The sequence below is a fragment of the Oryx dammah genome, unplaced genomic scaffold, assembly GCF_014754425.2.
Source record: "Oryx dammah isolate SB20612 unplaced genomic scaffold, SCBI_Odam_1.1 HiC_scaffold_10, whole genome shotgun sequence".
Lineage (NCBI taxonomy): Eukaryota > Metazoa > Chordata > Mammalia > Artiodactyla > Bovidae > Oryx > Oryx dammah.
Genome location: NW_024070194.1, coordinates 74,725,311 through 74,752,356, shown reverse-complemented (window position 1 = coordinate 74,752,356; position 27,046 = coordinate 74,725,311). Strand labels below are relative to the sequence as shown.

General features: G+C 36.0%; 1 protein-coding gene across 2 annotated transcripts in view; it reads left to right on the top strand.

Moving 5' to 3' along the window:
* Window positions 1-27,046, top strand: part of MACROD2 (mono-ADP ribosylhydrolase 2) — a 2,300,803-nt gene that overhangs the window by 477,860 nt on the left and 1,795,897 nt on the right. For both annotated transcript variants that reach the window (XM_040248281.1, XM_040248280.1), the window contains exon 4: window positions 21,622-21,651. In XM_040248281.1, coding sequence (XP_040104215.1) covers window positions 21,622-21,651 — 30 coding nt within the window. The remainder of the gene's footprint in view (window positions 1-21,621; window positions 21,652-27,046) is intronic.

Here is a 27,046-nt window from a genome sequence, read left to right as displayed (position 1 = left end):
GTAATTTTGTTATTAGAAATTATGTATGTCATCCAGTAGTGTCATCCAATAGCTTATAAATGATGGAAATAAAATTTTTAACTTTTTCAAATATCTTCAAAAAAATAGCTATGTGGGTAGTGGGCATATGTTAATTGTTTTTATTTCTCTGAACCCAGTCAGAAGGTATGCTTTTATATTTTCAACAACTGAAGTCAAAACCCACTGAATCTCTTCCTTTGGAAGATTTTTAAGTTTTTTCCAGTGTTTGTTTTATTATGAAAATTTTCATATATACAGGCCAGTTAGAGAATTTTATAGTGAACAACCATACTAATGAGTTATCTTCTGAAATAGATGGGGCAGGAATTATTATATTAAATTCACAGAGGAAGAAATTGAGACTCAGAAAGATTGGGAGACACTCTGCGGTCACACAGCTAATGAAACACAGAGATATGACGTGCCCTCATTTGTAATTCTGAGCCCACTGTCCTTCAGCAATACTACATGCTATTAGAAAAAGCTGCAGCCTTAACAAGACTGTATAGGAGTGGTCTGAAGTTCTGTTCTGAATAGTTGGCATTTGTTAGAGTCCTCATTTTTCATCCATCTATTCATCCTTTCATTTATTCTTTTAGTCATCAATTAATATTTACTATCTCTTGTATGATAAGTTTTGTAAATTACACATGACCTCACTAGAAATAAGAACCAGCCCTTTCTTTACTTAAGCTTAATGAATGCCTAAACAAATTCATTAAATTCATTTATTGCTTTAATATTTAGAAATACTATAGTAATAATTACAGTATTTAATTTTTTGAGAGAAAAATAGCCACATTTTGAGTTTCTTTAAGTTTATTTGGGACATATTTTCAGTTCATTTAAGAAAATAGCATGTAACAGAATCAGAGATAAATTTTTGGTTCTGCTGTATGTTCTTTTCTTAAGAATCTTTTAATCTTAGGCCATTTTACATACTTTATAAATTATCTAGATTAATTAATTTAGGTTAATAATGATAAGAAATGTTACAAATATAATGTAAGACTATTTAAAAGATTTGTATGTGTGTGCATACATATATATACATATTCTATCCCTCAGCACCTATTTTAATAATTATTGACATTCTCAAAAGAAGGTCTCTAACCCAACAGCTCTTGAGTTTCATTCCAGATAAGAAATTTGTAAAGGCTATCTTTTAATAAAATTTTCCATTTTCTTTAGATGTTTCTGAAATTAAGGCTTTTTCTTTATATTCATCTGAAATGATTGTTCTGGGGCTCAGAGAGTTTAAATCTCTTGTCCATGCAACGAAAGGAATTTTTGAAAAATTGTATCATTCAAAAGAAGATAAATGATAGGGTAATTCTAGGTCATAGAAATGACAAATAGACAAAAGAACTGACTTGTAACAGGAGAGCACATACATTTACATATTAGAAATCTAAGTAAATTATATATGTATATATATGTCCATATCTGAAATATATTTATATATAAATATTTTGATGTATAACCAGATTTATATATGTGTTTGTGTGTATAGTGTGTCTATCTATGAAATATACTTTTACTTTAGAAGTTAGTTGATTAGCTTGATAAGTTTCCCCTTTAAAAAAAAAACTTGGAGTGTCACATAACTTTAACAATCTACATTTTTATTTTATATTTTTGTTTATTTATAAATATTTAAATACTACGCTCAAAACTACAAGTTATTTCATAGAGCTGATAGATTTTGACATGCTGAGTGACAGCATTATAAGCTGTTTCTTGTTTAAATACTTGCTGTATGGCATGTAAGTGAAATTTAATGGGCTTCCGTTTTGTTAGAGGGTTTCTGGGACACAAGTGACATTTGAAATGATCTCTCTAAGAAATATCTTTGCTGTTTCTATTAATTGATGGTACTGTTACCAAGACTTGTGGCACTGAATTCGAGGTGCAAAATAAAAGTTCATGCTTATTTTTACTAATTTGTGTTTCATTAATTTTTGAATTCAAGTATTATGATAGAACATTAAAAAGACATTAGAAAGTCATAAATCACTGACTGACCTTAGGAGTACCTCTGAGATTCCCATATAGTTGTTTGAAGCAGGAAACTACCTTAGGGTGAAACATTATTGGGGGAAAAACATGAACAATCTTTTCTAAAATGATTAAATTATTATAGTAATCTTGAAAAATATATGCAAAGTGGCCATCAAGGCTTTAAGAATAATCACCTGTATTTGCTCAAGAGAAACAAGATAAGCATTCTTTTCTTTCTGTTTGCTCTGATGTTCAGCATGATTTAAATGATTCAGAGTTTGTAGGACAGACGACTGCTGGTCTTTGTTTAGTTGTTAAAAGCATTCCCTTAAGTACTGACTGAGAAAATCTTAAGATTTAGGAGGGTTTCAATAAATCATAATTTTTGGTTTAATAAATTTCTATATAATTCTCATTTATTTTAATATTTTGATTTTTCTCTATATGTAATCATTCAGTAACTGATTACTGTTTAGAATAAGTGTTCCTTTCACTCCTTATAAGGAGCATTTAATTTTATAATGGGCAGGATTATCACATTCATATTTTTTGCTTGATTTTTATTAAGGTTTGTTTGAATGCATTTTAAAAACAATCATTTGTTTGTTCCTATTTTATTAATTTCCCAAATATTTATAGAACACTTGCTGCAAAATAGGTATCATTTTTGATAATTAAGAAGCAGTTTCTAACATATGTTGAGCACTTTATATGTGCTGCTTAGTGCTTTAGTTAATTTTCTTTTTTTAATCCTCACAACCCTAAACTGAGAGATAACCTATTTTATTGATTGGAGCACTGGAAAAAGATATGAATAAATCATAATCCTTGCCTTTGGCAAGTTCATAGTATAATGGAGTAAAACCTAGAAAAGCAGTGAATTGTAAGTCCATGGTAGAAACGCTGCAGAAAAACTTGTTTTCATGCCATGGACCTTCAGAAGAGGAGAATCTGTTCGTGAAGGAATCAGCTAAGGTGTCACGAAGGAAATGACACTGGAAGTGAATCCCAGAGGGTCAATAGAAGTTTGCCCAGGGAATGAAGACAGAAGGATGGCTTATTCTAAGTTGTGAGGCGATGAGGGGGCCTTGTAATTGGTGGTTCTGGTGGATTGATTCTGCTTGACAGGAGACTTAGCTGTTTGTGTATATGTGTGCATATGTGTGAGTTGAGAGTGTGTGTGTACACACACATGCACACAGTCAGTCTGGAAGATCTAAGGGGCTAGGAGAGTGGGATGGTGAGGCTGGAGAGGTAGGTTGGGGTCTTATGGTTAAAAAGCTTCCTCCCCAAGTTTGGAATTTGATGATCAAATTGAATGAAAGAAAAACCATGTCACTATTTAAGCCAAAGTTTTAAAAAAAAGGTTTTAAAAGTTATAAGTAACAACTTTAGTATAGCCAAATTGAACCAACTGCTGAATGTGTCTGTCATATCCTTTCGGAGTTTACTCCCCTGTTTTAAAGGGGCTTCCCAGGTGGCTCAGTGGTAAAGAATCCGCCTGCTAATGCAGGTGACGTGGTTTGAACCCTGAACTGGGAAAATCCCCTGGAGAAGAAAATGGCAACTCACTCCAGTATTCTTCTCCGGGAAATCCCATGGACAGAGGAGCCAGGCGGGCTACAGTCCATGGGGTTGCAAAAGATTCAATCATGACTTAGCGGCTAAACGACAATAACAACCCCTATTTTTAAAGTGGTGTTTTCTTTTACTTTTACTTTACAAAACAAATTTTTGAAGCTATGTTTATTCCATCTAGTGCCTAGAAATGGAAATAAAATATATTGCTGTTTCAAATTCTTTTAACACTAAGTATTGATGTTTCCCCAGTATTATGAAACCTCATTGCTACCTAGACTTGATTCCTGACCAACAAATAAGTCTGTAGATCATATAGAGACCTTCATTCATTACCTTTCTCTTTCAAGACCCAAATTTTTAGTTGTTTCCTGGTCATACTGTGATTCTGCCAAAGATGAGTAAGGTATGGATAAGAAGAACGTTGAATGTGTGTGTTCTTAATAAAGTAAACATTTATTAGTAAGAAGGATGAGTAGATTAGACCATATTAGATTGTCTGTTCCTGTCTATTTAGTTAATCCACGTTGCTTTTGTTCTTCATTAACATATTAAATCAGATGTCACTGGCTGTGTCTGTCCATTGAGGCAGTGGCAGAACGTGGGTTGAGTCACTTTGCTCAGGCTGAACAATCATTGAGACTGTCAGTCCCTCAACTACCATGGGGGAGGTAGAGGTGACTGATAAGCAATGAGAGTTAGAGTCAGAATAATCATTTTCTTCAGTGACTCATCATGTCCAAGAAGGAAGAAGACGGAAGGGGATTTTTAGGGCATCAGAATTTGGCTGCTGAAAGCACGTGGCAGATAGTGTTCACTGAGTTACCAGGAGTTCAGACCCTTGGGGAAAGGACACTATTGCATGTTGAACAGGAAGCCTTGACATTCTAGGGAGTTCACTCAAGATATTTAAAAGTTGGGATCAATTTAGGAATGGATTGTGATAACTATACCCAGAGAGCAGTGAGTTCTATGAGAAAGCAAGTGGTCTGTGAGATGATTTTGGCAAAATCTTTTGGCCATCACGGCAGTACTGATTGAGTAAAAGGTAAACTGTGAATAGACTTTGAAATTTTAAAGTTATAATGTAAAGATTTACATAGGAAACATCAGGCTCTTGATATTTACATTATTTAGAACTATACGAATACTGTAGTTTTGTGTTCAGGAATTTGCTTCTTTGCTTCCACTTCACAAATTTGTATAGGTCTAGTTTTTTCCAGGGTATTTAAAACATTTTTAATAAAGAAATTTCAGAATATTTTACACTGTCTCTCCTTTGCTCTAACATTGACTTCGTAATCTAGCACCATTATCGTTAATGCTAAATTTTATTTATTTGAATTGTATTTGTTGGAGGTTTGATATATAATGTAAAAATGGAATGATTTGAATTTTAATTTAAAACTGCACTTAATATCCATTTTAAAGTTTCAAACTAGACTAATATAATAAAATGTTGGGGGATACTTTTCTGGTTGCCCTGGAGTTGAACACGAAGGCCTAAAGCTAAGGGTCGAGAGGCATCAGCTGCCCACATTCTAAAAAGAGCCTCTAACAGCTGGTGGTCAGAGGCCCACTCCATTTAGTGATAAATGCCTCCTGAACACGCTCTGCTCTGTCCTGCTGTCACCCGCCTCCATGACTTCTGTCCCAGGTTGGGTTCTCCAGGAAGCAGACTCAGATAGAGATTAACGAGCAGGATATTTATTAGGGAGCATTCTAGGGATTAAAAAAAAAAAAAAAAACCAACACAAAATTTTCGGACAAAAGGGGAAGCAAGCAAAAGTAAATAGGGAAGAAGGTGAACTATGGTACATTTTCAGAAGGGCCCTGGGTTGAACATATAAGGAGCTTAGGTAGCCCTTCAGAGTTGTCCTGAGTTGGGGCAATGGCTGGGCCTTAATATTCTCATGTGGGTCAATTATTGGACATGGGACCAGGCTTTTATACCCTGAAGTTATGAGATGTGAGCCACCGAGGAAGGGAGTATGACATAGGTGAGGTAACTCTTTTTAGCTGAGATAGTCCCTGGGGAGTCCACCAGCTAATCTGTCATTTGATCTGACATCCCCCTAAAGGTTATAGGTTGTGTTTTTTATTTCTCTCTGACTGTTTTCAAGATTTTGTGTGTGTGTCTTCAGTTCTCAGAAGTTTAATTATGATGTGTCTTTGCGTGGACTTCTTCAGGTTTATCTTATTTGGGATTCATCTCATGAATCTATTGGTTTATATTTTTCATCAAATCTGTGAAGTTTTCAGTTGTTCCTTCTCTGGATAATCCATTGACCTTACTCTCTTCCTTTCCAGGCTCTTAGATCTATTGTTCTGTCCCATGGATTCCTGAGGCTGCGTTCATTTTAGGAGACTCAAGCTCCTACTTAAATCTTTAGTTTTAATAGGAACCGACTCTATTTAGATTTAATTCACAGGTCTTGGACTACCATACTAGGCTCTAGTTCCAATGACAATTTAGTTTTCATGGCCTTTATGATGTTATGCATTTGGTTTGATGTAACTGGAATAGGTGGGGCTCCCAAGGGTCCGTACTGGTTCTGCCTAAGCAATCAGAAGGAATTTCCTTGTGCTTCTAAATGTGAAAAGGGAAGTCTGGCTTGACAGAGTAGAGTGCTTTGGGGCCTGCCTGCTTCTTTTGGTGGGCATCCCTCTGGCCAGCTTTCCTCTGCCCAACTTCTCCCTGGATGTTTAAGTGGGAGAAGGATTCTCTGGCTTAGTGAGGAAGAAAAGCGCTTCCTGAGGCAGAGCTTGTTGTGGCAGATGTCGCCTGCTCGTGGGGGATGGGAAGACTTCCTGGTCTGGGTGCCTGCTGCAGGATCCTCTTTACTGGTGCCCCCCAACCATCCAATGTCTCTTGCTGTAGGGGGAGAGTCTCAGGCCAGGAGGAGGAGAGCACTTGTATTGAAGGCTCATTGTCAGTGAGGCCTCTGTTGATCCAGGGAAGAGGGAATCTGCCTGCACTGCCTTCTGTTACTAGGTTCTGTCAAGAGATGCTGGGCCTGGGTTGCCTTCTTCCTTTGGGTGGGAGGAAGTAAGATACCTTGCACCTAGATTATTCTTCCTATCCGGGAGTCTCTGACCAGTTCACCTTCCTCAGAGGTTTTCTATGGTTGCCTCTGTATTTATTTTCCTCATTTAGAGTTGTAATTAGGGAGCAAGAGGGAAGGAGGAATGGAACAGGAAGAAACAAATATATGCCATCTTGTCTGAACTAGAAGTCTAAGAAGACAAAATTTTGGAAAATGTATCATAAAATGGGATTTTCCAGGTGGCTCTAGTGGTAAAGAACCTACCTGCTAATGCAGGAGACTCGAGAGACGTGGGTTCAAGATCTGTGTCAGAAAGATCCCCTGGCGAAGAGAATGGCAACCCATTCTAGTATTCTTGCCTGGAGAATCCCATGGACAGAGGAGCCTGGCAGTGTGTGTAGGCCTTGGGGTCACAAAGAATCGGACTCAACTGAGCACATGCACACACACACAATGTCATAAAGCACCATCAACTTGTAAAACATTGCTTTTCTTACTTCAGCATCATTCTGATAGATTCTAATATTTAAACAGTACATGCATTAAGTATATTATAATAGTTATAATTTATAGATTTATTTAATTGTCTGTAATTATTTAATGTGTCTATTTTACTTTCTGTTTGTTCACAACTCTTATCCCAGAGCATTCACACATAGTGTCTGCTTAACAGATGGTTGTTAGAGAATTAAATTATAACTTATATTTAAAAGTGTTAAATAAGGCACAGAGGTCTAGGTGACCTGCCCAAAATTATATAACCAATTACTCATGCAGTTTGGATTAATGTTAAATACTTTTCTGGTAGGCCCCAAATCCATTGCCTCTGGAATACCACATACATGTTCTTTGTTTAACTGTTGCTGCTTCTATTCTGTTGCTGATATTTGTATATTTCAGAGTAACATTAGAACTATAACTATTTTCAATAAGTATTTTTTGGTTCTCCTGTGAGGTTTGTTAGGTAATAATAATTTTTAAAAGCCTCTGTATTCAGTAATCAGCATCTCACCAATGATAATACTTTTGTTTGAGATTAATATCAATGCTTTTCAATGCACCAGAATAAAACTAACTAATCTCTATTATAGAATCCACAGCTGGCCTGATGGAACTGTTATAACAAAAGTAATTGGTATTTTTTGATATACAGAGCATGCAAATTATAACTTGTCTCATGCATACAGAAAAAAGGGGATCTTTTGGTAAATGACTAAGTTGATGTTGATAACATTATATTTTTCTGTGTTTTGGAGGAGTTTTTTGATGCTTGTAGTTTACATAAACATAACAATATATTTATTATGTCCTAGAGCAACAATTTTATTGCACATGGATAGAAGACAACCATAATCTGAAATAGAGTTATTAAGATATGTAATTTAATTTAGGAAGGAGAAAAATCATAATTTTTTTACCTTGTTATCAAAATTATTCTTTAACTGATAATCCTAAATTCTAAGATGAGTGCTAGTGATAGAAACTTTAGGACAAGTAAAAGTATATAATTATTTTCATTTTATGTGTTTCACTATAAGTATATAAAATCTTAGGCTAGCCAGTTTGCATTTACTTGGTGAAAGCCAAACGTTAATGTATTATTACTGTTGTGATAAATTTACTGAGCTCAAGTCAGAAGTCTTTGTTAATTAAGAAATATATACCCCCATTAATGGCAATGTATATATTTTTGTTCATGTTGCCTAAACTACTGAGAATTTTCATGGTTTTGAATGCCACTTTTTCGTGTTATCAGGACAGTAAATGTGAGTTTTCCCTTCAGGTTTTATGTGATCTAAATTACTGGATATTGTGCTAGTGCTAGTAAGTGACATAGAGAAAGTATAGGTAAAGATATTTAATATTTTGTAACTTTAATTTGTATGATGTATGTAAATACTGTCCATTCTAGTCACTAATTAGATTAAAAAACTAGTGATACTACCTTGACATTGGTGTTACTTGAATTCATTGTTTATCATGGGTATTAAAGTATCCATGCATTTTGAAATAATACTGGAGAAATGAAATGGTTCCTTAAGAGAGAATCTGGCTTGCTGTACAGATGATTGGTTAGCTGTTTAATTAGGAGGTTCACATACTGGGTTGAATGCTAACTTACTGACTCAAAACTCTGGCAATGTAGTGTCACTATAGCCTTCATTTCCTCAAATGTCACAGGAAAAGTAAAATTCCATTTTGCAGGAATGTTTAAAAGATGATAGATACCATACAGATTGACTCTCAAACAGTTCCTAATAAATAATAGATGCTTAGAAAATGGTCATCATGATCTATTTATATGTTTTTTAAGTTGGTTGTGATAATGGGCATATTTTTTTATCTTGGTAAGGTTACTAAAATGTGTGTCAGCTTGTCCACTGGCTTAGTGATTCAGAGCATGACTTCCTCATAGAAATGAATCATATAATAGCTCATTTTAAAGTTTTCATAAGTTGATCATGTCACAAGGCCACATTTGGTGCAAGTAGTTAGATCAGAGCTGCTTGATGATCCAGGTATTACTTCAGGATCAATGGGAAGCTAGGTCAGCTCCTCCGTCATCTGCACACTTTAGCTGTGTAATGATGTGTAATGAGACTTCACCGAACTGGAGGAAGAATGTTGCTTTAACATGATATGTTTAGATTGGTAAGTGAAAACATAGTTCTATTGAATTTTCTTTAACATAATGTAAGTAGAATTGGCTTGCTGGAGAAAATTCTCATATACTACAGTAGTTTAGAAAAGAAATAGTTGTACTTAGCCTTGAAATTCTTACATTTTTTTGTGTTTTTGATCAATTTCCCTTCCATCCCTTTATAATGAGTTAGTATCTATTGAATTTCTTTATCTTTAAAATTCCAAAAAGTATACTTTAAATCTGCAAATAATTTAATTAGAGAGTGGAGGAAACTTTCTAATCTTTTCTAGCCAAGTTTTTAGTTTGCTTTGAAGTTCAAGACCTATCATGGTTTGTGTCTAGTAAACCTGAAAAGAAAGTGCTTAAAGAGGCTCACCATCAATTGAGATGGATTTATTATTTTTACATTAAAAACAGGCCATTTTAAAATTTATATATTTGAAATCAATCAGAAATTCAGACTGAAAATCTTTTCAAGTGTAAGGGAGAAATTTTTACTGATGTATTTTACATTTAAATCAGGAACAGTCCAGTAAAACTCATCTTCATGTCAAGACATTTTGCTTCTGATTATTAAGGTTTTATGTGCTTACCAGGGTATACTTGTGAATGTTATATTTTTGCTATTTTTGACTTATTTTAATATGCAAGTTTTAATAATTATTAAAATTTTGCAATTTTTAAATAATTTAAAAATTATTAAGTTTGAAAAATGCATATCTTCTGTCATCCATAAATGCTTTGGAGGAATTGGTCCATAGGATAGATGCATCAATATGTAGTAATACACACACATAAAATGATTTTTACTAGAGATTTTTCTCTAATGGCAGAACTGGAAAAAACCTTAGTGGCCATCAGTAAGGGAGTGGCTTTACTCAAATTTGTGAAAATTATAGTATATCATAAATTACTTTATTATATCAGTTCAGTTCAGTTGCTCAGTCGTGTCCCACTCTTTACAACCCATGCCCTGCAGCATGCCAGGCTTCCCTGTCCACCACCAACTCCCGGAGCTTGCTGTAACTCATGTCCATTGAGTCAGTTATGCCATCCAACCATCTCATCCTCTGTCATCCCCTTCTCCTCCTGCCTTTAGTCTTTCCCAGCATCAGGGTCTTTCCCAATCAGTCCGTTCTTCGCATCAGGTGGCCAGAGTATTGGAGTTTCAGCTTCAGCATCAGTCCTTCCAATGAATATTCAGGACTGATTTCCTTTAGGATGGACTGGTTTGATCTCCTTGCAGTCCAAGAGACTCTCAAAAGTCTTCTCCAACACCACAGTTCAAAAGTATCAATTCTTTGGCACTCAGCTTTCTTTTTTTTTCTTTCAGATGACATTATCATTTTTTATATTTTTAATATAAATTTATTTATTTTAATTGGAGGCTAATTTCTTTACAGTTCTTTATAGTCCAACTCTCACATCCATACGTGACTACTGGAAAGACTATAGCTTTGACTAGACGGACCTTTGTTGGCAAAGTAATGTCTCTGCTTTTGAATATGTTGTCTAGGTAGGTCATAGCTTTTTTTTAATCAAGGAGCAAGTGTCTTTTGATTTCATGGCTGCAGTCACTGTGATCTGCAGTGAGTTTGGAGGCCAAAAAATAAAGTCTGTCACTCTTTCCATTGTTTTCCCATCTATTTGCCATGAAGTGATGGGACCAGATGCCATGATCTTTGTTTTTTGAATGTTGAGTTTTAAGCCAACATTTTCACTCTCCTCTTTCACTTTAATCAAGAGGCTCTTTAGTTCTTCTTCAGTTTCTGCCAAAAGGGTGGTATCATCTGCATATCTGAGGCTATTGATATTTCTCCTAGCAATCTTGATTCTAGCTTGTGCTTCATCCAGCCCAGCATTTTGCATGATGTACTCTGCATATAAATTAAATAAGCAGTGAGACAATATATAGCCTTGACGTACTCCTTTATTAGTTATAGCCCTTGATATATTGATACATTAGAAAATTAGCTTGCACAATAGTTTTTATAGTGCAATAATTTTATATAGCACAATTTTATAATGCAATGATTTTTATAGTAGAATCCATTGTTTTTTAAACAATAATCCCAGTAAGATTCAATTATGTGTATATTTTTATATGAATATGGAGAAAAGTATGGAAAAGAATAGAACATAACAGGAGTTGAGATTGTTTAAAAAATGTGTTAATTCACATGTTCAAATGGACTTCCCTTGTAGCTCAGTTGGTAAAGAATCTGCCTGCAGTGCAGGAGACCTGGGTTTGATTCCTGGGTTGGGAAGATCCCCTGGGGAAGGAAATAGCAACCCACTCCAGTATTCTTGCCTGGGAAATCCTGTGGACAGAGATGCCTGGCAGGCTACCGTCCATAGGGTGACAAAAGAGTCAGACATGACTTAGCGACTAAACTACCACATGTTCAAATGAGTACTTCTTTTTATAAAAACTTTTTGGCAATACCTTGTGGCATGCCAACAAAGGTCTGTCTAGTCAAGGCTATGGTTTTTCCAGTTGTCATGTATGGATGTGAGAGTTGGACTATAAAAAAAAAGCTGAGCACTGAAGAATTGATGCTTTTGAACTGTGGTGTTGGAGAAGACTTTTGAGAGTCCCTTGGACTGCAAGGAGATCCAACCAGTCCATCCTAAAGATCAGTCTTGAATATTCATTGGAAGGACTGATGCTGAAGCTGAAACTCCAATACTTTGGCCACCTGATGCGAAGAAGTAGACTCATTTGAAAAGACCCTAAGGCTTCCCTGGTGGCTCAGAAGTTAAAGCATCTGCCTCTAATGCGGGAGACCCAGGTTCGATCCCTGGGTTGGGAAGATCCCCTGGAGAAGGAAATGGTAACCCACTCCAGTATTCTTGCCTGGAGAATCCCATGGACGGAGATGCCTGGTAGGCTACAGTCCATGGGGTTGCAAAGAGTCAGACACTACTGAGCGACTTCACTTGCACTTCAATGCTGGGAAAGATGGAAGGCAGGAGGAGAAGGGGACGACAGAGGATGAGATGGTTGGATGGCATCACTGACTCAATGGACATGAGTTTGAGTAAACTCCAGGAGTCAGTGATGGGCAGAGAGGCCTGGCGTGTTGCAGTCCATGGAGTCACAAAGAATGGGACATGACTGAGTGACTGAACTGAACTGAACTGTGGCATGCAGGATCTTAGTTCCCTGATCAGGGATCAAACCCATGCCCCTTGCAGTGGAAGCATGGAGTCTTAACTCCCAGACCACTGGGGAAATTCCTTTTTTTTAAAAAAAAAATATGTTTTATGTTTTTAATTAATAAGGAAAACTAGTATATTCATTATTCCCTAAACTATTCTCACTAAGAAAGTTAGGCTGTGTGATTTAGGGTAGCCTTCAGTTGTGACCAATTTGTATAAACCATATCTGTTCAATCAAATTCCCAACAGGAGCCTTTGCATAGTCAAATTAGGATACTGGACAGCTTTTTAATAAGAGAAATAAGTACAACTGTTGGAGATAGAAATGGTATAGGAGAAACTCAAGGGGTTGTTCAGGAACCAAAGGCTACCAACAGCACAGCTGTTACAACTCTAAGCTCAAAGAGGTAAGTAGAGGGAGAAATATCAGAACCCAAAAGGAGAGGAAGTCATGTTATGAACTAAATGACCTTTGTTCAAGGGACATTGTCAGGTCAAGATAATCTTACAGGAAGAGAACCAGGAAAAGGAATACCTACAACTCATTCTCAGCTCTCCCACCAGCTACTAACAGGGCTCCCTATTGACTGAACTCACCAGAGCCAGAGGACCCATTGATGCCATTTGTATAGTTAAATCACTGGGCAGAAAACAGGGGCAGCTGTATAGAGTGGGTCTTGAAGAGTAAATAAAAATTATCTGCCATAAAGTAACATTATTTTAAAACCAAATCATCAAAATAATCCAGAAGACGGAAGTGTTATAATATGCAAAATAATGTCATCCATTTTCTTTACGGACATACAGATTTATTTTTAAATTGACCTAAGCCCAAAGGCAGGCTTAAATATATTTATAATTTGGAGATACCCTTCTTCCTGAGTCTCTTCTGTGCAGAAGTTCTTCTTTCTTCCCAAAACTCTGATGAGGGCATAGCCCAGAATTGGATTGATGGGAGAGGAGAGTAGTTCTCTGTGATGAACATGGCCCTGGTCCCTGCAAAGTGAGGATTTGTCTGAATGCCTTTAGTAAATCCCCACTATTAGTGGAAGTTTTTATGTTAACCTCTAGTGTGTCTTCCAGAAGCAGCACTGTAATCAGGGTCTTGGATCAGGAACTGACATTACTGAGCCTCAGCGTATTCCAGGTGCCATAAGTGCGTTCACATAGTTTATCACCCTTTTTTTTTTTTTTTTTAAGTTTATCACTCTTAAACCTCTCAGCTAACCTGTACCATGACCATTATTTTACCAACTGGCTTATTAATACAAGTGATTAAATAATCAATTAGAGTTTTAAGAACTTTCTCAAGGACAGTGATAGAGTCTGGAATTGGGCCTCAATCTGTGTGGTTTCCTCCTGGCATAGCCTCATTTTGCTGTGAAATTGTGAAGGAGTCACTATGTATTATTGTAACTCTCTCATCTGTCCCAAAAATATGACTTTCCCTTTCCCCCATCTCTCATTCCCCTGTCTTACATTCATTCGCTTAGTTGTGTTTTTAAGAGGTAATTATTCAGTCCCTAACTTTACTAAGAACTGTGTATGGTACCGTCGATACCAACAAATATGGCATTTACCTTCATGGAAATTACAGCTTCATAACTGTTCTCAAGGTAGCAATCTTATTCCTTTCCTTTAACCCCAAATCCTTTAAATTTGAGGTTCTTTGTCTCAAGCTTTCGATTTATTTACTATGACAAAATTATTCTTTTGTCTTATTGGTTTAAATTAAAATATAAGCTAAAATAAACCTTTTGTAAAAACTCATTTGCTGTTTCATTATCAAGGAGAAATAAAGATTCCATAATATTTTAAGAAAGATGAAATAAAGAAACTTTGTAAAACAGTTTTTTTTTTGAAAGGTACTCTCTGGTTTTATTAAAACAAGTTAGTCTTTCTGAGAAGTGTATAAATGAGAGTGCATGTTCAGGCTTATATTATCATTAGGATAAAGGGTATCATATTCCCTCAAATAAGTGCATCTTCTGTTTTTCAAATTGAGACTTCATTTGCAATCAAAATCTTCCTTGTGAAAGACAAGTTAAAAACTTCTGTCCAAGTGTCTGGTATCATTACAACTACAAAGCTAATGTACATTTGAACTCTTTCCCCCAGCCCCCTATTTAGACATGTTTGTTCACTCTTTGGAAAGCCCAGATTGGGTTACTCAAGTAATCCCAGTTTTGTAACCGAGCCAGTGTTATCATTCTCAAAATTACAACTGATTCAGAGCACAGTGGCAAGAAGGATGACGGTACACGTTAACAGAAGCGTGCACTGATTTCTCTTATTTCTGTATTGAACTGTGAAGCTGTAGAAACCGCCAATGCTTTAGTTTATTCTTTAATAGTTAGGCGATCTTCAATAGGCTAACATTTGGTAGACCACATGCACACTGCATTCTGTCACCATCTTTGTGATTTCAGAGGAACAAGCAAACAACAACAATCATATATACAGATGTATCTGTATATATATTTCCAATTTGAATTTGGCAATATTGTATAGTAGATCCTAGGCTCTTCTCCTTACCTAACATCTCTGATCCTCTTTATCTTTCCAGTTTTGTAAAATGAAGGAGTTGGACAAAATAAGTAGTTTTATTCCCATGCTGCATTATTCCTAGAAGTCTCCGAGCACCCAGAGTGATAGCTGGTGACAGCATATTGGCAAAACAGGACGGCTCTAGCTCCTCTCTTATAGTTCAACAAGAATAATTCCATTTTGTTTCATTTGTTAATACTCTCAAGGAAGTTTTCCAATTCCTGATGACCTCCCACCTATTTATCCGTAGTAGGACTTATTGTATTCTATTTTCGGCTTCAAGGTGGGTTATAGCTTACCCAACCCACGCAGACCCTGGAATAATGAAGAGTTCTTTTGAATTCTGCATTGTATGACATGTAAGTTATCCATCATAGGTTTATGACTTGTTTCTACATGTGAAATAGTTAAGCCTATTAATTTTCTCTCCCTGTGAGCTTCAAGGAAGGAAATTACACCATTGCCCCAAACTTGTGGCAGTCTTGATTTTGGTTAGAAGGTGTAAATCTGGAAAAACGTTAACAGAGAGCTGTTGCCAAATTGATAGCTATATTTGTCTGTGTAGATTGTATTTCTACAGCTGTCAGTTGAGTTGGTTGCTCCCTGTATAAAGTGGTTCCAGAGTCATGCACGTGTTTAGGATTTTCATCTTAACAGGTGTTTTTATCCCTTCCTACTTTGAGTTTCAAAATCAAGGGACTGTGATGTGTACCATTCTAAAGGGTGATATTTTGGCTTTTGTATTTTTTAGGATAACATGTTGTGAATGAAGTGGTGTTTTAAGTAGAGCCCCTGGGGAAAATTTTTTGCCAGCAATCGTTTTGACATCCTATGTGCTCTGTTGTAATAAGAAAGCAGAATAAATAAGCTAAACTAGGTGGTCAGGATCCTGTCAGGATGAAAGCAACTATAATTTTCTTTATAATGATGAAAGGCAAACAAAAACCCTGAACAAATAGATTTAATCAATGTTTAAAGACTGGTCTCTCAGGCTGTTGCTTATTTGACAGATAGTCTTGGGTGGAGGTAGAAATGAAGTGGGAAAATAAACAATTACTAAATACAGATAATAGAAATTACCGGGCAAGTGCAATAAAAGAAAATGTTCCAAACACTTATCAGGCCAGTTTGACTCGCAGTGGACATGGGTTGTTTCACCCAGCTATGGACTGTTTCACAGACTGAATTATTTCACACTTGGAAACACAGGAGCTGTTATCCATGTTAAGGTACAGTGATGGTACATATTAGATTAGCAGTTTTGTTTTTCAAGATGATTGAATCGAATTTGATTACATCAAAACCGTCAAATCTAAAAGAAGTCCTCAGATCCAGAGATGCTCAATATATGGCATGTGTACTGTCTTTTAATTCTTCCTATCCTCCTCTGACCGTAACCAGCATTATTAATTAATCATGGCTCTCTTTTCAGCAGAGCCTGGGGTTAGCCTCAGAATCCTTCTCCAATCAGAGGTGCAGATAGTCTCTTGTAATTAATGAATCTGAATTGTTTAAAATCTGTTTGCCATCCCTGATTGATTCTAAATTTCCAAATGGAAGAAGAAAAGTAAGATAGTTTTGACTATGATTCACCTGCTATTTAGTTACTGAACTAGAGTTAAAATGGAGGTTATCTGGCTCTCAGTTCTTAGTTCAGCATCCTTTTTATTACCTTATATAGACTGCAAAGGATTTTGACATCTTAGGAGGAATAGTGTTGTAAGTATCTAATAAATTAAAGCTTTGTCTTGTATTTTTAATAATGCCATGGCCTATTTTGCATCTAGGAACCTCCAGTGATATGACTACAAATATAGTAATTGTATTTTTCATCATTTGATCCACAATTTAATTCTAATTATATTCTCAAAAAGACACACACATGTCGAAGAGGGTCAGTTAGGAATTTTTTTAAAGGAAGACTACTGTAGTGTTGCAGTATAGGTGTTGCAGTCCATGGGGTGGCAAAGAGTCGGATACTACTGAGCGACTGAACTGAACTTACTGTAGTGTAATATTCCATTTATATCTTGAGAAAACCAAAAAGAGTGATGCTAATGTCAATTAGCATGATTATTTTTCATGTAGGCTAATTATCCTATGAAAAAGATTCCTGCTTTGTTCTTAATTATTTTTTGGTTTTGATAGTTTTACAATGAATATTTATACTTGTATAATTTGATAATTTTAATTAAAAAAATCAAAACTGAGTTTAAATAGAATAAAGCAGTTTCTCATAAACTTCAAAAATTAATCATTTGCCTAGGGTATTATAAATAAATTCTTCATATGTGTCACTTGAAATTAGATTTTGGTAACTCTTACTCAATTTATGTTCAGTGCTGTTTTTACTTTCTAAGTAGTGAAACTATTCATTTCATTGAGTTGTTATTGTGGGAGGAAAGACTATAATAGATTCATTAATTTGTAATGCTTTATTTTAGTTTTTCATTGAATTGGTCTTTGAGACAATTACTGAAGCTTGATTTTTTCCTCTATCTCTTCTGGTAATAGGGGCATTTTATTTAGGAGAATATGAAAGAAGTTAGTGCTGGTTACTTAGAAAGCATTGTCAGGGAAATGGGGTTGCCACTTCCTACTCCAGAGGATCTCCTGACAAAGGACCTAACCTGTGTCTCTTGCATCTGCTGGATGGATTCCTTACCACTGTACACGTAGGAAGCTCAGTAACATACTGTCCCAGGCACTGCTGGGATTTGAACCCAGGATCTTCTGTTCAATAGACAGGTGCTTTGACCAGCTAAGCCATGGTACTGGCATGCTCAGCGAGGCCATTTTTAAATATTCTGGATGCAGCAGCGTCATGCTTATCAACTTCAAGCTTTCTTAGTTCCTTTTTTTCATTTTCTTCCCTGTGAAACTCAAGGAATAACAAGAGGCATATCCAAAATTCCCTCCAACATGGGACTTAGATAGGGACATAAATATATAAACATATTTCATATATTCTTTTAAAAATGTTTTAATTTATATTGAAGTATAGTTGGTTAATAATGTTGTGCTAGTTTCAGTTTCCTACATTATTAATCACTATGTCTAAATAAAGTATAGGAGTTTCCTTAGCAGTCTTTGATTTTACAGAAAGAAAAAGGACCAAAGTTTTCTCTTTCTAGACACTTCAGTAAACAAAACCTGTCTTTCATGTCAATAAAGAAAAGGGATTAAATCTGCCAATTATCTGACTATTACAAAACACATATTGCTGCTGCTGGTGCTGCTAAGTCGCTTCAGTCTTGTCCTACTCTGTGCGACCCCATAGATGGCAGCCCACTAGACTCCTCTGTCCTTGGGATTCTCCAGGCAAGAATACTGGAGTGGGTTGCCGTTTCCTTCTCCAATGCATGAAAGTGAAAAGTGAAAGTGAAGTCGCTCAGTCGTGCCAACTCTTAGCAACCCCCTCGACTGCAGCCTACCAGGCTCCTCCGTCCATGGAATTTTCCAGGCAAGAGTACTGGAGTGGGGTGCCATTGCCTTCTCTGAAACACATATTGAGAGCTTATTATATGCAGACCAAACTATTAAACTCAAATCTTATCTTTAAGAACTTCCTATCTAATTGGGATATACCTCAATTTATTGGAAGTAATTAAGTAAAAATTAAACGACTGTTAATTTCAGACACACGAAAGTCATTTTCACTTCTGTGAAATGGACGAAATGCTCTTAATCCATCTGATCGATAAATGTTGAAAATCAGTTATATTACAAAAAGGGTGCTTTGTAAGATACAATAATAGAAATCATACTAAAGATTCACTTTTATTTGCCTACAGTTAGGTCACTTTTGCCGCTTTTGCCCCTATGGCTCAGCGGCAAAGAATACACCTGTAACGCAGGAGGCGTGGTCTTGATCCCTGGGTCAGGAAGATTCTCTGCAGGAGGGCATGGCAACCCACTCCAGGATTCTTGCCTGGAGAATCCCAGGGACAGAGGAGCCTGGTGGACTATCGTCCATAGCGTTATAAGAATTGGACATGACTGAAGTGCCTGAGCACGTATGCATGTCACTTTTACTGAAGAAAAAGCATTTATTTTTAAAATTTTAGAGAACAGAAGTTGATAAAATAGACTTAAATTTGATGGATTCTTTAGATAAATCATTATCGGGATTATAGTTATTAGAATTGCTTTGAATTTGATTTGAATATATTTAAGCAGCTTAAATTAAGATTCTATTACGTGAATGGTAATGCACATGAAATTAACTTAAAAATGATTGTGCACTTTTTAGATGCCACAATTTTATGAAATATTTCTATGTTGATATTAAAAGTGTAACCAGAAATGCTCATCTAGACATGAGCACACATCTGAGATAAATGGACTTGATGGTCCTCCAAACCTGGAATTTCAGTTCCTACACCTACTCCCACTCATCCACCCACATCTATTGGACAAGTGCCTGATTAAACAGATGGGACTTGGTCTGTGCTCTCCAAACAGGCAAACTCTACCTTTATTAAGCAAAGCATTGGGGAAAAATAGGTTATATTGTGTTATTGTGATTCTGGGCATGATAATTTGAGTGTAAAGCTACTCTTCATTACTATTGTTGTTTGTTGTTGGAAATAAGTTTTTTTTATGAATGAATATGTATAAATTGGAGGACAACAGATGGAGTTTCAGGGATCTGGAAAAGCTATAGACAAGGAAGGAGTTCTCAGTCAGATTTAAAAATAAAAAAATCAGCAGAAGTGTGAAATGCCATGCAGTTTTAAAAATTCGTGTAGTTAAGATTTTTAGAAAGTGTTTGGGTTTGCCAATAGACATCATGAAAATTCCCTCATCCACGAAAGGGTATGGACCCAAGATAATGATTGGTAATGATTTGAGAGAATAGCATTGAAACATGTATATTATCATATGTGAAATAGATTGCCAATCCAGATTTGATGCATGAGACAGGGTTCTCAGGGCTGGTGCACTGGGATGATCCTGAGGGATGGGATGGGAAGGGTGGTGGGATGGGGGTTCAGGATGGGGAACACATGTACACCCATGGCTGATTCATGTCAATGTATGGCAAAACCACTATAATATTTTAAAGTAATTAGCCTCCAATTTAAAAAAATAAATTAAAAAAAAAAGAATTGGTAACATCTTTCCTCATGCCTCTTCAGCAAGTTGCCACTTCAACACAGTTTGATTTTGGGAAAATATTAAGTCCTGGATACCATCTAAGTAAATATTACATGTTTTCATTGTGAAGTCAGAAGGATTTGAGGGCTCTGAGTTGACACAGTGGCAGATGACTTGTAATATCTGAAGTGAGTTTTGTTTGACTAATGGGATTGCTACTCAGTCCATATTTGTGATGAAAGCAGTGTGGGAAAGCCAAGAGCAGCTATTATTATTAATAGATGGCCCCGTACTTAGAAGATCATATGAAATAAGATTTGATGCTCTAATATTGACATACTGAGAAAACCTTCAAAGGTGTTTGTTCTCCATGCATTTTTATAATGTTTTCTTTAGTGTTGCAATAATTAACAAATCATCACTTATGGATATAGGCATTTATTCTTAAAATGTTCCATTTTTTTAAATTGATGGAATCATTAACACTCTGAAATTTGCTTCTCTTACCAGGCCAGTGCATGGTCTGTGGATATCACACTAAAATTCAAGTTAAAGATTCCTAGTATTTCTTCTTAAATGATTTCTATAATCTTTTGGTAGCTCAGATTTCTCCATGAAGAAAGACACCTTGGTTACTACATACTTTATGTTGCTCCAAGAGTTCTGTTTTCTGACTTTTGTAGTGGCTATATATCATAGGCATAAGCAATGGCAACCCGCTCCAGTGTTCTTGCCTGGAGAATCCCAGGGATGGTGGAGCCTGGTGGGCTGCCGTCTATGGGGTCACACAGAGTCGGACACGATTGAAGCGACTTAGCAGCAGCAGCAAGGTTGCTTAATAGTTCAGCAAAAAATTGCCATGGAACTCTCTGAAAATTTGACCTCTTAAAATCTAAATGGAATTGTTTTATATTTTGCTTATTGTTTGATTTCTATAATTGTGTGGGCTAGATTAATAGATAAATGGGTATGAAATGACAGATCATTGTTTTACAAAAATATTTAAAATGTGTTTCTTTCCCACAAACAAAAAATTAATGCAAAAAAGAATAAATCTGTTGCTATTTAAGTTCATTCTTATAGCTGAGTAACTTGAGATAGCTTTATTTGATGGTATTTAATTTAATTAAAATTATCATTATAGTTTTTGTTACATTATCCTTTGAAATTATTGAAATTGCTTAAGTAACATTGTTATATCTCTACTTGACAAAATGGAGAAAACAGAAGGTTACTTTAGATACAGAATGGTAATGAAAGGATCATAATATGTATTTTATTAGATGTAAGAACATTGTAAAAATAGTCATTTGAAGAGAAAAAGGAGATACAAATAGTGAATATTTACATTTTCATTCATCATAAAACAAAGACTGTATTTTTATATGAAAGTATATATTGTGATATATGTATGTGTCTATATGTATGGCATGATCATTACCAACTTTTTCTTGGAATACTCTGGCATAAACATATTTTAATATATTATTTAACATCTTTTGTTTGTTTTCTTTTAAACAGCAAATGCCAGTCTTCTTGGAGGTGGAGGTGGTAAGTCCTCAATATCACTTAAATTATATTTTATTACTACACCAACCATACGATGTTTAGTAAGTTCCATGATACTTTAACAAAATTAGTTTTGCTATATTCATTAACCATGTAAATTATAATCTTCCAGAGAATAATTCATAACAGAAATATCTTGGGTTTACCTGAATGTTATTTTAACTGACTTCAAAATATGTGGAATACTGTTGTTCTTCTCATGAAGCTTTGTGTTTCTACCTTTGGCTTAAGCTATAGCAGCAGTAAGCTAGTGAGATGAATACACATATAGGAGATAGTAGAGTCACTTTAAAAGAATTACTTTATTGAATTATAGTTGATTTAAAATGTGTTAATTTCTTCTGTATCGCAGAGTGACTCACTTACACCTGTGTATATATGTGGGTGTGCTAAGTCGCTTCAGGCACATACAACTCTGTTACCCCAAGGACTGCAGCCCGCCAGGCTGCTCTGTCCATGGGGTTCTCCAGGCAAGAATGCTGGAGCGGGTTGCCATGCCCCCCGTGTGTGTGTGTACACACATATATATTCTATTTCCATTATGTTTTATCACAGGATATTGAATGTAGTTCCCTGTACTAAACAGTGGGGTCTTGTTTATTCATTCTGCGTATAATAGTTTGTGGGCTTCCCTAGTGGCTCCGTGACAAAGGATCCACCTGCAATGAAGGAGATGAAGCAGATGTGGTTCAGTCTCTGGGTCGAAAAGACCCCCTAGAGAAAGATATGGCAGCCCGCTCCAGTATTCTTGCCTGGGAAATCCCATGGACAGAGGAGCCTGGCGCAGTTCACGGGGTCGCAAAGAGTGGGGCACAACGGAGGGACCAGACAAGAGCAACAGACAACAGCAACCCTCCCACTTTCATTCAGTGTTTTCAACCACAAGTCTGTTCTGTTTCTGTGAATCTCCTTCTGTTTTGTAGGTAAGTTCATCTGTGTCATATTTTAGTTTCCACATATAAGTGATGTCATGTGGCATTTGTCTTTCTATTTCTGACTTACTTCACTTAGCATGCTAATCTCTAGGTCCGTCCATGTTGCTGCAAGTGACAGTATTTCATTCTTTTTATGGCTGAGTAATATTCCATTGTGTATTTACCCATGCCTCTTTCAATAAACATTAAGGTTGTTTCCATTTCTTGGCCATTGTACATAGTGCTGCTGTGAAGGTAGGGGTACATGTATCTTTTTGAATTATAATTTTGTCCAGATATATGCCCAGGAGTAGAATTGCTAGATCATATGCAACTCTATTAGTTATTTTGAGGAACTTCCATACTGTTTTCCATAGTGATTGCAAGATAGAGTTACTTTTTTTAAAGAGTCACTTGCAGTGTGAATTCTAAAACAATGCCTATGGAAACCTGTGGTTTTTCTTTCTTCATCATAACGACTAAAAAGATGTTTATAGCCTGAGGGCTTCCTATATCAGCAACTTACTGTGAAAAATAAAAAAAGAAATTAGTATTGACATTTTGCTTTTTCTTTCTTCCTTTTTAGAGGAGAAAGAGAAAGAGATCAAAGTGAGATGAGGAAGAGAGAGATTCCTGTACTAGGAATTCTTTTCTTATACTAAATTCTTGGAATAAAAATAAAATATTCTTTTTATTTCTAGATTGAAAGGTGAAAGCATTCCTAGCCCCAGTCTATATTACATAGTGAGGTAGGAAAAACATATACAATAGAATGGGGTCCTTTTCATTTAGGGCCCAGATGGACATAAATAGGTTTATTTTCTCTCCTTCCTCTTGCTCCTTCTTTTCATGTACATGGTTGAAGTAGACATGATTATACAGAGCTTTAGGTTTTCAACAAACAAATTGGAACTTGTTTACTTGATCCTGAACTTTTAAGAAATATAATCCTTTATTAATCATCACTAGAAGTTTTCAGTGTGAATTTTATTAAAAAATTAAAATTTTAACCATTGTTCTCATATTTGAATCAATAGATCTTTAAAAACAGAATGTTGGAAATAGAAATGATAGAAAACAGTTTAAACTAGAAAGTGCTCTTCATATTATCATGTCAATGTACATTCTGTAGCGAAATATTTTTCTTCTTCCACAAATTTCTTTAGAAAATATATGCAAGGTTTCTCATTGTCCTACTTCTTTTTTGGTATTCTTTGGGAACTAGAAGGGAAAATTTCCTTTAGAATTTACTGGTTTTCTGGTAAACTTTTATCTCTAGGTTTCTTATATGAAAGAAGCATTAAAATAATTCGTTCATAATGTTGATTTTCTTACATGACATATTAGTATTTTTACAAATTGGGCTACTACTGTTAAATAGGATAAAAATGTTAAAGTTGAGTCTACATGTACAAATCCAGACTATTATGGTTCTTGGCTAAAGAAAAATGAATTAACTAATTATATAAGTTAAATTTTAGCAGCCCATAGCAGAAAACCCCACAATAATAGTGACTTAAAAGAGATAGAGCTATCTCTTCTAAAAGTAGCCTCGATGTAGGCTAGACCAACTGTGTGATAATCCCATCCTGTCGTCAAGCACTCAAGCTCTGACTTTTATGGTCTTCTTCCTACTGTGTGGAACTCAGGGTCCATGAAGGCTACTGGACAGGGGTACAGTAAGGGGTAAAGCAACAATAAAAAAAGATGGCCCTTCAAAATCAAGCCAGTTTTCTTAGAGCAGCTTTACTAAAGTCCCACATTATCCTTGAATTGATAATGTTCATTCGTGGATAAGATAGTTTTATTCCAGGAAGCAATATGCTCATCCAAAAAAAAAAAAAAAAAAAAGCAGTGTTCTCTTTTATGTGGAGGAAGGAGAAGGTGGAGGTTTTGGCAGGCAATGGCTAGTCTCTGCCATTGTGAGAGGCAGGCAGCTGGTTCAAGCACCCTTGTCAATCTGCTTTGTCTCAGTCTACATGTACGTGACTGGTGTGTACAGAGTTCACTCTAGTGAGTTAGCCTGCATTTCCTTGCGGCTCCTCCAGCCTGATATTGTAAATATTGGAAAATATTGTAAACTTTCAGCAATGGCAAGACATTCAGGAATAGGCAAACTCAGCTTTTCTTTACCCGAAGAATATACTTGAGTCTTCTAGATGGCTGATTTTGCTAAATTCATTTATTTGCCATAATTTCTCATTTCTAAGTTCTAAAATTAGCAGCTTAGTATTATTATAAAGATAAATTATAAGTATTTAAGATGGCTGTAATTTCTTTCATTAAAGTAGGTCATTGACAGGTTTAAATTCATTTATGCACTTCTGGAGATGTCAAGATTGCTCTAAAATACATGTTTGATTTTTGGAAGGCTGCATTTAAAAATTAAATTTAAGGAATATTTTTAGCCTTCTTTGAACTTATTTTTGGCCTTTTGATTCTATGAGAGATCTTATTAATCCTGCCAGTGATATTTGTACAGCAACAGCTAATAATCATCCAATAAGGAACACTTGAACTGATATAATACTCTTGGATTTAATCAATGATTCCTTTTGCTGACTTGAATTAATATCCCTTCAAAAATCTCTAAAGGAAATAGTTTTTTGATTGACTAAACAATTTTATCAAGAAAATTTGGCACCATATAAAAAATAATAAGGGTACCTTAAACACCATTTTCTTAGGTTCTCAGGAGAGCTTCCCTCCAATTCTGTGTACGTTGTATTTGAAATTTAGGCAAACTCAGTCTATACAAAATTGTATTAACCATAATCTTAGCATTTTGCTCTTCTTTTTTGAGTGCTATTAGCAAGACATCTCCTAAAAGAAGATTGCAAATATGGTTACAATCATCCTATCAGTTTTGGTTTTAAAGTGAGAGAATCATTTCATGTAGGTGTGCATTTTCATCTTTTGCCAGAGGTCACTGTCTTTAGAAACTTCATGTAATTTAGTGTCATTGTAGTGAACCTAAGTGATAGGCTTTCAACTACCTAGTCATATCAGCTAAAATACTTGGTAAAATGGATCATCTTTGTATCTATTTCCTAGATATATTGAGCATATAAATATATAATAATATTTAAGCTAAAGCTGAAACTCCAGTACTTTGGCCACCTCATGTGAAGAGTTGACTCATTGGAAAAGGCTCTGATGCTGGGAGGGATTGGGGGCAGGAGGAGAAGGGGACGACAGGATGAGATGACTGGATGGCATCACTGACTCGATGGACGTGAGTCTGAGTGAACTCCGGGAGTTGGTAGGGAGGCCTGGCATGCTGCGATTCATGGGGTCACAAAGAGTCGGACATGACTGAGTGACTGAACTGAACTGAACTGAACTGAAGTAAAAAGTGGCTAGTCTATAGTAACTGGACTCTGTCTTTCAGGAAGCCTTTATATTGTCTAAAAATCTTAGAAGTCCTATTAATATTTTCACAAGGTTGCCATCATTGCTCACAGTAATAACCTGTATAGCTGTATAGCACATTGATATATAAAACAAGTGAATTTTATTTTCTTATTTAGTGCTTTTGTTAGTCAGGCTAGGCTATATTAAACTGTTCTAATGGCTTAAATCAGTAAGGCTCATTTCTTGCTCACATCATAGTCTCAGTAGCTTGATGGCTATCCTTCTCAGGCTCTGCTGCAAGTGGTAACACAGAGTCTGATTGTTTTCCTATCTTGCACCTACTCTACGTGATATGTGACTCCAGTCACAAAACAGGAAGACAGAGCTGGTGGATCTTGCGGGTTGTATTTACAGAGCCGTTCATGAATGGCTTGTGTCAATTCTGCTTGTTTCATGGGTCAGAATTCAGACAGGTGACTCCTAACCTAATAACTACAAGGGAGCCTGAGAAGAATGAAATGGTATAGTAAATACCTAGCGCTCTCTCCGACACGGTGCACAGGTGAGATCGGTGTTTATTATTATTTTAATGCTTGAGAGAAATGCGACTTAGGGAGATTTGGTGACTTCTTCAAGGTCACACAGCCTATAAAGTGCAAAGGTCCAATGAAAAGACAGGGTTTTTGATTCCCATTCAGGACTCATACTGTTACTGATCTGTGATTTAAAATGGAAAGCCACTTCAGTATTCTTGCCTTGAGAACCCCATGAACAGTATGAAAAGGCAAAATGATAGGATACCAAAAGAGGAACTCCCCAGGTCATTAGGTGCCCAATATGCTCCTGGAGATCAGTGGAGAAATAACTCCAGAAAGAATGAAGGGATGGAGACAAAGCAAAAACAATACCCAGTTGTGGATGTGACTGGTGATAGAAGCAAGATCCGATGCTGTAAAGGGCAATATTGCATAGGAACCTGGAATGTCAGGTCCATGAATCAAGGCAAATTGGAAGTGGTCAAACGAGATGGCAAGGGTGAATGTCGACATTTTAGGAGTCAGTGAACTAAAATGGACTGGAATGGGTGAATTTAACTCAGATCACCATTA